This window comes from Vidua macroura, chromosome 1, assembly GCF_024509145.1.
Source record: "Vidua macroura isolate BioBank_ID:100142 chromosome 1, ASM2450914v1, whole genome shotgun sequence".
In the NCBI taxonomy this organism is placed as follows: domain Eukaryota; kingdom Metazoa; phylum Chordata; class Aves; order Passeriformes; family Viduidae; genus Vidua; species Vidua macroura.
In genome coordinates this window covers 84,109,253-84,122,697 of record NC_071571.1, presented here as the reverse complement: position 1 = coordinate 84,122,697, position 13,445 = coordinate 84,109,253, and the positions used below count along the sequence as shown (strand labels likewise).

Genomic DNA, 13,445 nt, shown 5'->3' with positions numbered 1-13,445 from the left:
TTTAGCTCCTAATAAGAGTGCTACAAGTTACTACTGATCTCTTAATTCAGCACAAGTAACACAAAAATACAGGAAGATGTCACCATCTTGCCAGAAAGATAAGAAACTACACTTCAAAGCCAGCTGCAGAGACAGTCAAAGCAAACAAATTTCAGCCAGTGTGCCAATAAAAGTACTTAATTGTTGTACTGTTACTCTCCCAAAGAGATTTCAAAGTGTTCTTTCTGGAGCAGAAGGCGGCATTAACTCATTTGTGTGTGAATGTGTAAAGGAAGTCCAGCAGCTGATCCAAGGAAATTCCTAGCAGCAGTTGCTAGGAACAGTAAAGAGGGGAAGCAAGGCATAATAAAAAGGACAAAAGGAGGAAGCCAGTAATTTGTAGGAGAGGACATATATAATTAGAATTGGGGTGTTAGAAGAAGGGGTTGGGGAATATATATATAAAATTTCATTATCATCCATGGTAGCTCTTCCCTCAAGTGTAGATTTCCACAAAGATCATGAGAGCAGAAATCAAACTCAAAACATACATTGGTACAAGCTTTGATTGTGACAAAATACTGCAAAAGAGCAAAAAGATTGCATCTCTTTGAACATGTAAAAGCGATTGTCATTTTCTAAAGCCATGACTCAGAAACATTAATTCTGTCCAAAGTACTCAGTTACTCAGGATAACAATAAGAACATTTCAGAGTTCATCTGAGAACTCAGCTATGATGCGAAATGCCTTTTAGACTCGTGATTTTCATAAGCATCTCAGGAAACTCGTCTCAACCTCACCCCTGTCACCACATTAATAATTTCTCTCTAAAATTGCAAAGCGCCAGCTGGCTTCCACTCTGCACTATATCAGGATTATAAACCTGGAGACATCAATACCAATACACATGCTAGACAAGAACATACTGTGTGTCTCTCACAGAAAGATCTTTCTCTTCCATGTTGATACAATTATAACCTTCCTAAAATGTAATGGACTAAAAATTTATAACAAACTAAAAAAATATATTCTTCTTAATTTGCTCTAAAATTAAGAAAACCTGTGTTTAAATTTCCTTTTCTCCCCAACTCTGGCAATCTATAAGCAAGGTCACAAAAACTGCTTCTATTTTTCAGCTACACAGCCTGCAACTACAAAAGTTGGCCCAGACCACAGAGTTAATACTACAGAAAGTTGCTCACCCATAATCTATCTGGAAGAAATATCTCTCATTTGAAGATATATGTCATTAAAGAAAAACCTGACCCTTTAAGCAATTCTTACACAAAGACTTTTGCTGATGCTTTGACCTTCCTTGATTTTATTCTTCCACGCCTGCTGTTGTACATGATGCTCCTCCCCTGGAGGACCCAGGCCAGGTATTGATAAAGGAAAAGGTTTAGAACAGTAAGAAGAAAGGGGCTGGCATGAGCAGGACTGCTCCAGGAGGGCGCCAAGCTAGGAACTGGGGCAACCCTGGAAGAGTCCATGGCCTCACCAATGAGACACTGTCCCTCAGGACCCCAGCCTTCAAGTAGACACAGGGGTGTGTTACAGGCTCCAGAGACAGCCCCAACAAGGCAGGGAGCCCAGGAGCCCAGCCAGGTGCAAAAGGAGACAGAGATACCATGTGGGTCTGAGTGGCACATCCAGCAAAAGTGCCAGAGACAGACATGGGCTTCTACCACATCTGCTGGGTGAGGCTGCTCAGGCTGCTACCACTTGTAGCAAAATAAAGAGAAATAACTGAATGTGCTTAGAAATAAAATTTTAGAGTCTTGCTTTAATGATATTTGCAGTTCTAAGTCTCAGACTAGTTTAAATTTCTTTTAGGTATTGAGAAGTGTAACTAATATAGATCGAGGAGTCTAGGCTGCAAGGGCAAATCCCACCGTGTTCTGCAAGATTTGCCAGGGAATCCAGAGTACTGGGAAATCATGATGTTTCCATACACATGCATGGGTGTAAGGCCACAGGAACCCTGGGCTGTGTGGTTTTTATCTTATTTTCATGCTCTCAATTTTACGCTCCACTAAGATGAGGTGGTGAGTGGAACATTCTGGAAAGAGCAGGGAAAAAAGTCCTTTGCCGTGGGAGTTCCTGAATATTTCCTTGTTCCTCTGCTCTGAGATACCACTGAGTGTATCAGACTAGGGAATCATATCAGTGAGCTGCCAGCCAGCAGTTTTTGCAGTGGCTCAAAAGAGAAGCAAAGAGCAAAGCCACAGAGCTCTTGCAATTGGATGCTTTCCAAGGCATCAGAGGAGGGGGCAGATCCTGCTGCAAATCAAAGTTAATGTGGTTGTAGGCTTCACTTGGCTCATCTTCTCACCATATCACAGGCTGTTGCCTGAAGGGACAGGGACACATCTGTGAGGGCATGGCCGGCCCCAGGAAAACTTCACCCTGGGCTCAACCCCCATCATGAGGGGTGCTGCTCACTGACAAATAGTTATTGGTGGTTTTTGGATTCCATGAATATTCTAACAGTAGTCATAGAACTACTTCCTCCCAAAGACAACTACTACATTTCAAAGTGATAGCACCAAAGTGTTACATACTGTGAAAAAAAAATGGTCATGTCCATGCAAACTATGCAGTCTCTGACTGACTCTTAATAAACACAATATTATTGATAAAAAAATGTTCCTTTATTAGGCTTATGGCTTGATATAAATCCTTGAGGGGAAGAGAACTGGTATTACTGTTCCTATGACACTCCATCTCTCCAGTCAGCAGGGACTGGATTCAGTTATGTTTGACTGCTCAAACTGACAGTCTATATTCCTAAGGCTGTTGGCAGCCAGCATAAGTCAGAGCAGCCCTGAGGCTGATTTAATTTATACTGATGGACCTGGTGGAACAGGCTGACCTCAGAATGAACTTCATCCTACCTTTTTAGTCTTTTTCCTTACCTAGGCTATATGCTACTCACTGCAGCCTATTGAGTGCATAAATATGGATACATGCATGCATTTTATTTTTCAGTTGAATAATTGAAAGCCGCTGAATAATTTCCCTGATTCTTAAGTAGGTCTAAGACTGCCTCCAGGAAATTCTTTCTTGATTTTCTATTGAGCTGGAACATAATCTGGGCAGTTCAGTCAAAACAGTGTAAATAATCATGCAGAGCAGTCAATATAGTTCATAGTTTCTAGAGATTTAACACATTTAGATGGCATCTGAACTAGTGATGTAAATAAAAGCTGTACCTTTAGGGAACAATTTTTTAAAAGGCTAGAGTTTGGGTAATTAACCCAGTAATATAGAATTGCTACTGCAAGTAAGAGGCTACAGGCTTTGTACTGAGTTTGAAAGACCACAGCACAGGGGCTTGCCACCTTTGGTTTGCCTGAACTTGTCTTGTTTTCATTTTGACTTGGGTTCGCATTACCTTTTTTTAATTTTCCTGGCCAGACAACTCTGGCTATTTACTGTGTTTTCACTTGTCATTGCACAACACCATCATAGTTTTATACAGATAGAAGTAGCAAGTGACTATTCAGTGCAAGATGAGATATTTATGGCTAACAAAGCCGTGCAGAAGAACACAGGCCCAGTATAATAGGTGAGGCCGTGAGAGGTGGGGAAGAGATGAACTGTACTGGAGTATCTGGGATGATAAGAGGTGGAGCACAGGCTGGCACTGAGGGCTATAAACAAGTGACCAGCGTTTAGTTAAAATTCAGACCTGTAGCTGGACAAAGTCAATTTCTAAGTATCAAGGAAAAAATAACAGGTAGCTAACATCTGTAAAAGACACCATATACATGCAGGTGTACCACATAAATTTGAATGTATCCCAGAGCTGCAGGCCAATGGAAACAAGCAAAGTATAAAAGCATACTAGCAAACACAAGTCATCCCAAGTGCATTCTCAAGTGGAAAAAGAAGCCATCAACACCACATTCCTCCAGGTAAAGTACTGTATACCAACAACCCCATCTCCATCCATCGGCAGCTGTTTACATGACCCAGAGCAGCAGTGGAAAGGTGAGCATAAACCCAGAGAAAGTACTGGAAACTCAGTGGTCATGTAACAATTTTAACTGTATTAGTGGGAGGGGGAGGAGGCAGAGAAGAATTTTAATAGGGGTATTTTTGTCTGTAAGTGTCTTGTGTTATAATGCATCTTGACTAATAGTGGCTTAAATTGTTAAGAATTCAATTCTAGTAACAAATTCTACTTTATGTAGAATGTGTTTGCCCATAAACAAGGTTTATTTTGTATGGTCTTATGTTCAATCAATGGTTCTCTATATGTGCAAATAACTGAAGCAGACCATCTAGATCAATAGATAAGTATTACGGCCTATTACTGTGATACTGAAGCTTTCCAACTTACTGTATGCTGAATTTATTGCTATGTATAAACCTCTACAATAATAAACCATAAATATTTGATGCTCTGACACACCAGGCTCAGCCCTCGAAGATCTTTTGGTAGATATTATCATTTTTCTAAGAATAAATATACAGATATAAATGTATATATTCTGATTAGCTGACCCTAACGTGACTTTACTACTATATATTTTGAAAGGCTGTTTATGACTATACCCTTCAGCCAGTTTGCATAAGTGTCTTTGCATCTCAAGCATTTTTGGAGTAGATGAAATTACTTAATTTCTTAAAGAAAAAATCCAACTTCAAATCATTCAAGCATTCTAGGATCCTGTGACAAGAACTTCTTATGGGTAACTTCTTCCAAGTTCTTTCTTGTTAGAGAATTTTTGCTGTTCCTTGTAGGCTCTTTGTGGGTCTTATATGAAAGCTATTCTTGTTTTGCTTTTCTGGGTTCACTTCTCCTACTGTGTATGCTCCCAGACAATTCAAAGTTTAAATCCATATATAACCTTGGTGCTCAGCTTCTCTCTAGTAAGGGATAAAAGCATGCTCTCACATGGTAGCAGCAAAAGGGAAAGAATAGGACAAGGTACCTCTACAATTTTACCCCCAAAGAGTGTTCAGTATCCAAAACCAGCATGAAATATCCAAGAAATGTAAACAAACATTAGCAAGAGGTATGAATGAGGCCTTACATCTTTTGCAACCTATAAGAATGCTGAAGGAAACTTTTAGCACAGAATACCATTGCTCCTATTTTTCCTGTCTACAAGGCAGTAAGAACCTTTTCTGCAAAAAAAGATGCACTGTGATGGTGAGAGCTCTGTCAAACTCACATAACTCACCTAAAGCGGCTGTGTCTCTGCGCTGTGTAACTGGTATTCCTGCATCTTGAACCAACGTTACAGAAAAGGGTCCGCATGAAAGGATAAAGGCCCCCACTTGGTAAATCACGAGCTTCTAAGTAACCTAAAACCAAGCAGCAGCAGAAATAAGACCAGTAGTGTTGCATTTACAAACTGTACCATCACATTGTGTTCCCTTGCCCTAAAAAGTGTCATCTGCGAGCAGTGAAGTTGTATCAATCTCAGGTGCCTCGTTTAAGAAAAACTCAGTCATCACAGAAAATGAGTAGCCTCTGTGTCAGATTGTGACAACACAAGCTACATGTGACATTTGAGAGCAATCTTTGAAAAGCTGATTTTCCTGGTAGTAACATTATTGCAGTATTATGTGGTTGCTAGCCTCTCTGCCCAAAATCATGTGTCCTGGATTGGAATATAGACTTTTGCACAAAGTGGTATTTCCTCTTTTCTCACAGGCATTCAAAAAATGAAAGAACTGGTGTTCAGCAATGCCTGAACACACATCAGTCAAGACTGTCTAAACAGCCACTTTTCCCTATCTCTGGAATTATCCACAGCTCTCCATAAAGTAAGTAGATATAATGCAGGCTACATTCTCTCCAGATAGTTCACTCTACAAATCCAGATTTGTTTTACCAAACTGATTTTTAATGTAGCTAAAGCTGGTTTATCCCTGTTTTACTAGCACTGGTGAATAACAGAATAATAAACTGAATAGATTATAATATAATAAATAATTCTTTTCTAAATGAAGTTATATTTTGACAAGATAAAGGCAAAAATAGCTTTATAAGGTGGAGGGAGTCATAACAAGTTTTGAAGGAAATGGAAGAATTTAACAAAATATTAATTCTCAATCCCAGGAAGTGAGTAGGGGTAAGGTTCATCTTGTCTAATTGAAAATATCCACCCCTGAGGCAGTCATCTAAACTCCAATACTCAGTAGAAAGCAACAAATACAACTAAAACCCAAATAATCTCCCTTACTCCAAAGCTGACATTTAAAAATTGTCTTACCAATCAGATCTTAAACTTTGCATCTCTTTCCCACATAAATACAGCTTCCTCAGATCTGTAGCTGGACAAGATTGAATCCCACTGTAGAACTCTTTCCATTGATTCCACTACATTTAAGTCCCCCCTTCTAGGATGTCTTTAGTGTTTGCTAAATACTTCTACAAGTAGAGACAACCAAAATAGAGCACAAGTGAAACAAAACATACAGTTTTCCTTGTATTTTGGGGGCTCCTGGAAGCGGATGGCAGCTAGAATCAAGAAAAGTACACATGGCCACAGTATTTCAGTGAGAGAGAGGACCTGAAAAAGGAAATCAGAACATCAGTCTATAGAACACAGTTTGGGAACAAATCATTAAAATTCATATGTCTTTTACTTTAAAATAAAAACATTAAACATCCTCTCTACAACTATTTAAGGAAAAACAAGACCATTAAAGCAAGTTAACTGACATTTCTATTTTAAATCCTTATAACTTTGTGAAATGTACTTCTTTCAGAACAGAAAAGTAGATTTCATTTCAATTTATAGTGTTTGTAAATGCGTTCCTGAGGTCAAGACAGAGACTCTGGCAAGGTGATGACAGTGACCTTCAACTTTCCTATACCTGAGCCTTCTTAGAAGCCAGCAGCATTCTGCACCTTGATCCAATTCTTCATGCTCCCCTGAGCCCTTCCTGGTGGCATACCTTCTTGTCCTTCCCTGACTCCCTGGCTGCTGCCATTACACCCTTTCTGTCACCTGCACTCAAATGCTCTCCAAAAGCCACCCTCATCATCTTGAGGAGGGAAGACCAAGTGAGACCAAGCCAACAGGCCTGAGGCTGCCCACAGCCACACTTCTCATATCCCAGTGTTCCCATTTCCAGGGCCACAATGACAAGGCACACAAGCCAATGTGCCGCGGGACTCAGATTTTGAGTGTATTCTCTGAGCACATTGCACATACACAGTGCACGTTCATGCCTCTGCAGAGAGGCAAACTTCCAAATGGATTGGAAGGAAGAAAAAAAAAAAACACCAAGAAAAGCAATTGTGTCGGTTTGCAGCAGCAGAAAGGAAGAAACAGTCATTCAGCCAAGTTTCAAAATACTTCTAGATTCACTGATAACAGCATTAGGAAAGTGTGAATAGGGACAGAAACACAGTAGAAGTGACAGCCACGCTGAAGATCTCCCATTAGAGGCTGTTAACTTCTCTGGAGCATACAGGGGATTTTATTTCTAAACTGTCAGAGTTTAACAAAATCCCATCATGGGAGTAAACTTGAGCATGTCAGAAAAATGCCTAAGAACCATAACAGAATGCTGAAGAACAAAATCCAGTGGCAGAGTCTTCCCTGTGAAGAAGGACTTCTGTGCTGGACATGAGACAAGTAACTAAAGGTTTCCTGAAATTTAGGGAAATCACCATTTATCTAAACTGATCACACTCAAAACAATACAGGAGCCAACCTAATAAAAGTGAGGATGGTGATTTCAATCTTTTAGGGATCAGCAAGGGCTGTCTGCTGTGCAGGGTGCAGGGATCTGTGTGTAACAGTGCCACCCAGCAGGGCAGGGGACCCATCCAGGGACCCCAGAATGGGGAGCAGGGCAAGGCCTGCTATCACAGCCAGCCTCAAGCAGGAGTCCAGATCCTCAGTCAATGTCACAGCAGGTCAAGCCAAACAGTGGCAAAGCACAAGGGCTGAGCCAGAGTGCAGTGTCACTTGGACTTCTCCCAGGCAGCAGGGCACAGAAGTTCAATTTTGGCTTCAGCTGCTCAGAGCCCAAAACTTAGCAGAGGCCCAGAACCCTGACAGCATCCTCCCCTCTTTGGCATATTCATCCCCATTCCTCCTGTCTGGGGTCAGATGGAGGGCCTTGCTGTGGAGCAGAATCATTGCTGCAGAGTACCCATGGGCTCTCTGTAGGGAATGGAGCCAGCTGCAGCAGCTGAGGGAAAGGGCACTGCAGAAGAGTCTTGGGAGAGGATGTCACCAGGCTGCCCAGCAGGGGCTGGGAAGGGTCCAGTTGTCCCTGGGGGCACGCACACCACCGTAAGAGCCCACAGTCAGTGGCTGGGGGAAGGTGTCACAAGAAGTTCAGGCGCAAGGTGGGAGACCGGAGCTTGAGGCGTTTATAGGGGAAGGCCGTGGGCAGCCACAGGCTGGGCTCCCTGGGGCCACCTCAGGGCTCAGGGCAAGCCAGGGCACAGCACGAGCCAGCTGCTCCCTGAAGGGCAGGGAGCCAGGCAGGAGCCAGGGCCTTGTCAGGAAGGGCCTGCCCGGCAGTGCCCCGGCAAGGCAACAGGCTCTGCTGGGAGCCGGGACCTCCAGGTGAGCCAGGGCTAAGGCTGAGCCGGGAAGCCAGGCTGCAACGGGGGTCAAACACAGCCCTGCCATCTCTGGCATAGTCCGTGGGTGGAGGGCTCAGCTTGGATAGGGACTGTTGCTCCTGCTGACAGGAATTTTGGGTAAGAACTGATAGCTGCAGAGCAAACAACAGGCTGGAGGAACCACCAGCGTGCTGTAGGCATTAAGCATGCAAAACTGATCTTAACAAGTAAGTTATTTGTTGTAAATATGGGAAAGTAATGCTGCTGTATAAGGCTTACTTGTGTTCAAATAGGAAAAGTGCCCACAGAAGGTCCAAGGAAAGAGTATTTGTGACATTGCAGGATTGCAGTCCTTGCACAGCTGTTTTGCCCAGGCACTGAGGGGAACTGGAGCATGAGAGCTCATTAAATTCTGGGGAGATGGATCTGGGAGGAATGGTGAGTTTTGAGAGAAATTTAGGACCCAGCTGATTTTAATTCCAATTGTCCTCTAAATTAGGGCATCAGAATTTGGGAATCACATTTCCTCCTTTACCTAGCTACAAATTTGTATGGTAATAAATATTATTTAAACAATAGTTAAGAAATGCAGTGATGGAAAAATAAAGTAGCCTGGTAGTGTGTATGTCCTGAGTTTCTAGATTCTAGATTCACTTTGCTAGTTCAACAGCTCTCACTTGTCTTCCAGCCTTAACTGCTGATAAATAGCCATGAGGAGAAAATTGTCTTACAGGCAGATCTACATGATATGGAACAGAGCTGAAGCACATCAGATCTTTCAGCAGGTGCTTCTCCAGATTCACAAGGGTCTGACCACCTCTGCATAGGTGGACGATCCACCTGGATTTCTGCTCCTGTACTGTAGATGGAGCACCTTCACAGCTCAGTGTTTGCACAACAGCACTCAAGGAGGTTTTGCAAGTTCCCCAGGGCAGCTTCTGCCTCTCAACAGACAGAACAAAGTTTGCTTTGGATCACCCTTGTAATTCCCGGCTTGGAGAAGTGAGTTCTCTATTCAGGAAATCTACCAATTAGACAAAGTTACAACTTACACTAATTAAGATGTTTATTTTCCTTCAGAAATATATGAGGGAACATGATGCAGAACAAGAGGAGAAATAGATGCACATGCAGGAAAACAGGAGATACAGAGAAGCCGCTTGATGCACACCAATTGAACATACAAAACTGTTCATGCATGGAGAAGAATATGACCAACAGCATCCTTCCCCCCCAAAAGTATATTTTATATTAGAAAACATCCGTTTCATTTATTTGGGGAAGAAATTCCTCTCTAAATCACTGTTTTATTGAGGCTAAATATTGCTGAAACTGAAAGCTGTGTTTATTTAATTGAAATAATCCTATCCAAAGCAGCCAACATGCTTCACTGCAAATCCCCAGATCATTATAGACAAGTGAAATCTGTGTGAAACTATTAATTGAAGTGACCTTTTTCCCCACAAAAATGTTCTCTCACTTGAGAAAATTCACTTCCTTCTATCCTAATTTTTTTTTCCATCACAGTAAAGGTAAAAGACATCTCTATCTAATTTTCATTATTTAAATTTTGACTTCTGTTGAAGTAGCTGCCACATTATTTTACATATTGGAATTTGAAAGGTTAAATTAGGCTTTGGAGAGCAGATAAGAACGGAAATTAAGAAGTTTATAGAATTTTAATTCACAATACATTCCCTGTATCTAGACTTTGATCACAGTCATGCAAGCTTTCTTACATTACCTATAAGCACCTGTAATGTGAAGAAAATTGATTTTCTCCCTTGACACTACTTACCAGTACTGCTAGTATCTAATGTTAATTAAAAGATAAGCAATGGCTCTTCAAAACTTTTATGACACTTGTCTCATTTTCAAATTGGGAAGCATTGCTGTATTCAGCCATTTTAGAACTAAAACAACACATTCTCTACTTGTGTTTTCAATAATTAGGTGACAAAAGGCAAAACAAGAACCACTTGCAGCCAGCCTGTCCTTAACAATCTGCAGTGAAAAGGGAAAATCGATAGGCACACTCTTTCCAATACTAAATACTAATACTAATATTTCCAGATACTAAAAAAAATTTAAATATTCCTTTTTTAATCATTTCCAAACACTCACCGGTTGCCTCACACGGCAGAGCCAATTTTTCCAAAACAGAGCCTTGAATTGGTGCATAGCGTGCCCCATATCTCCTTTTCCTTCCTTCATCCACTTGCAGAGTGGCTTCTTAGGGACTTTCTAATTCAGAATCATCTCACCAAGCAGTCCAAACGTATTATTCAGAAGCTGATTAATTCCAGCACTAGTGGATAGTGCAGGAGGTTTGCCTGCTTCCTGAGAAAAGATGAGATTATATTTCTGCCTCTTGTTTTGCTTTCGTTGAGGAATCTCATCTTTCTGTTTTTCTTCTCAGTGCAATGAACAGTAAGGGGATGGGTTTATAGAAATGCCTTCAGGCTGCTTTACTCCACAGCATACATTCTGCACTTGTTTCTACTTTTCTGGAATAAAAATGGATGCAAAAAATGAAGGGGGGGGGGGGGGGGGATAGAATATGTAACACACATTTGTCTTTTTTCAAAGTTTTGTGACGTTTTGTTACTTTAGTGTTTATGTCTGTTTGCAGATGCTTATATTTTTGAAAAAAAAATAATAGAAGGAAAATAAATAGGAAAATAACTCTGTTTCGCCACATAGTCCTAAAAATGTCAGTATGCTTCTAGAACATCCTTGTGAGTACAAATCTAGCACTGTAGTGGTCCCAATGCATCATCAGATGACTGTTGGATTTTCTCTTGTGGAAGGTGTATGTTTGACATTTCATTCTCCTTTATGTACATAAAGGGGGAATATTCCAGCAATAGAAAACTCTGATAATTAATCACCACATGCCACCTGGAATGAAAATCAGTCTTACAGCAGCAGTTCCTTCAGCAAAGAGGTGGGAGAGCAATTCCTTCTGCAGAAAGGGAGCATGTGCAGACCTGTGGTAGCAGAGCCAGTGGGAGACCCAGCAGAAATCTGGTGGTGCAGAGGACGACCACCCTACCTATCTGGAATGACACTGTGAGCAGAGGAGTAAACTTTCTGGGATTTTTTTGTTCTACACAAATGAATTACCTAAGAATCTGATCCCGAAAATCTCTCTCTATGGTCAATAGAGACACATAATACAGCCATTATATAAGGTAATTCAAACCACCTAGAATCTGAGTCATGATTCACACACACACACATAGGACAGCATGATGCCTGAACAAATGTCCTTTATTTCTTACTATTGCTGAGTAAATTGCATCATTGCACTTTCTACAAATGTATTCTTATTGAATGAAAGACACACCCTAACATCCACAGCTATTTTGCCCCATTAAGAGTAAAATTCCCCAAAATATAAAATCTTTTTGGATACAGAAGTCATCAAATAAGAATCCAACTTCCATTAGATTTAAGCCAAGGCTTTGGATTTGGGTGACCCAGCAGAAGTTTTGGCCTTTCAGAGCACATTCTAAACTTAGTTACTCCACTTCCTGGGAAACTGACTCATTAGTCTATTAAAATGTCTCTATTTGTAATGGTGCAAATTTCTGTTTTAATTTTTACCTTTTCCATGGTTCAAGAAATAGAGAAAAAACAGACTAAGTAGGTGTCATGAATTCATCAGTTTTACATAGTGGTTGAAATCACCTCCCAAAAAGCAGAAATCACAGATGAAGTCATGGCAGAATACAACTAGCTAAACACCTTAATTTCTTAAATATGGTAGGATTTCCTTTTACATTCTCTGCTCTGAGATTGAAAAATTACTGAAGTAATCATTTAGTTCAAGTAGAAATGTGAAAGTCCTCAGGACATACTAAAAAACTAAATAGTTTAATGTTTACCTGAATGAGGTTAAGCACATATGTACTTTTGAGTCAGGATTAATACCTTACCAAAGAGCTCCACTTCACACTTGGATGGCATTTCTGCTTTCTGTCAAGCAGTGCTAAAATGCCTGCCATTTCAGAGTATGGACAGTCATTTTTCTTGCCAGGATCAAAGGTGACATTCTGGGATAGCAGTGATGCAGATTCTGTGCACAGCAGAAGTATGCGTTTTTAAACAAATGTTTTTTTCAGGAACTGAAATTGAAATGTTGTTAATTGTTAATATGTGTGGGATCGCACAGCCATTCTGGAAAACCAGGGAGCAGAATCTCTAGAATGTGATTTGTAGGAAGTTATAAGTTACTCAGCATAATGAATTACAGGCAGTTTTTTATTTATCAAAGCAACTGCTATGGAAGACTGTCCCTGTCTGTAAGCGTGTGAGCTAAAGCAGCTCACGTGAACCATCTGCCAAATTATTTTGAACAAGCCTTTCTGCAAAACCTCTGCTCATCTGACTGTGATGTGTTAATTTATTATGCTCTGTATAATTACATTCTCATAAATGTGGCATTCTATTTTCATGGTAACAGGAACCAACTATTTTGTATGCAATTAGTGACCAGTACTAATGAACTACTGACTGCCCATTCTACTACATAAGACACTCAATAGACAAACACCTTTCACCATCAAGTTATGTTGACTTCATTTGTCTCTCACTTCATTAGAGAAGTCTCTCACTTCCTATAGAAATTCAATCTTGCCTTGTTTGGTGTCCTCCAGTGGCAGACCTGTTTTTCTAGAATGAAATTTAGGAAAGTAAAAGATATCCCATGAACATTCCATCAAGAACAATTGCTGCAGTGACATTCTGGGAAATTACCTCTAAAAGTAATTTTAGAAGATACAGATTCTATGAGCTTGATTGTATTATTTTGAATGTCATAGAAATATGAGAATTATTAAATCAAACCATCACCCCCAAACAAAACCCTTGGCACAAAAGATGAAAATGAAAAATGAAACACAGAGAGAGGAA

At 40.6% G+C, this 13,445-nt stretch overlaps 1 protein-coding gene across 1 annotated transcript in view; it reads right to left on the bottom strand.

Moving 5' to 3' along the window:
- Nucleotides 1–10,721, bottom strand: part of ABCA13 (ATP binding cassette subfamily A member 13) — a 166,651-nt gene extending 155,930 nt beyond the window's left edge. The window contains exons 1-3 of the mRNA XM_053984027.1: nucleotides 10,653–10,721; nucleotides 6,417–6,510; nucleotides 5,173–5,296 (exon numbers count right to left, since the gene is read on the bottom strand). Of these exons, the coding sequence (XP_053840002.1) occupies nucleotides 5,173–5,296; nucleotides 6,417–6,510; nucleotides 10,653–10,721 (287 nt within the window). The remainder of the gene's footprint in view (nucleotides 1–5,172; nucleotides 5,297–6,416; nucleotides 6,511–10,652) is intronic.
- Nucleotides 10,722–13,445: the final 2,724 nt, after the last annotated feature.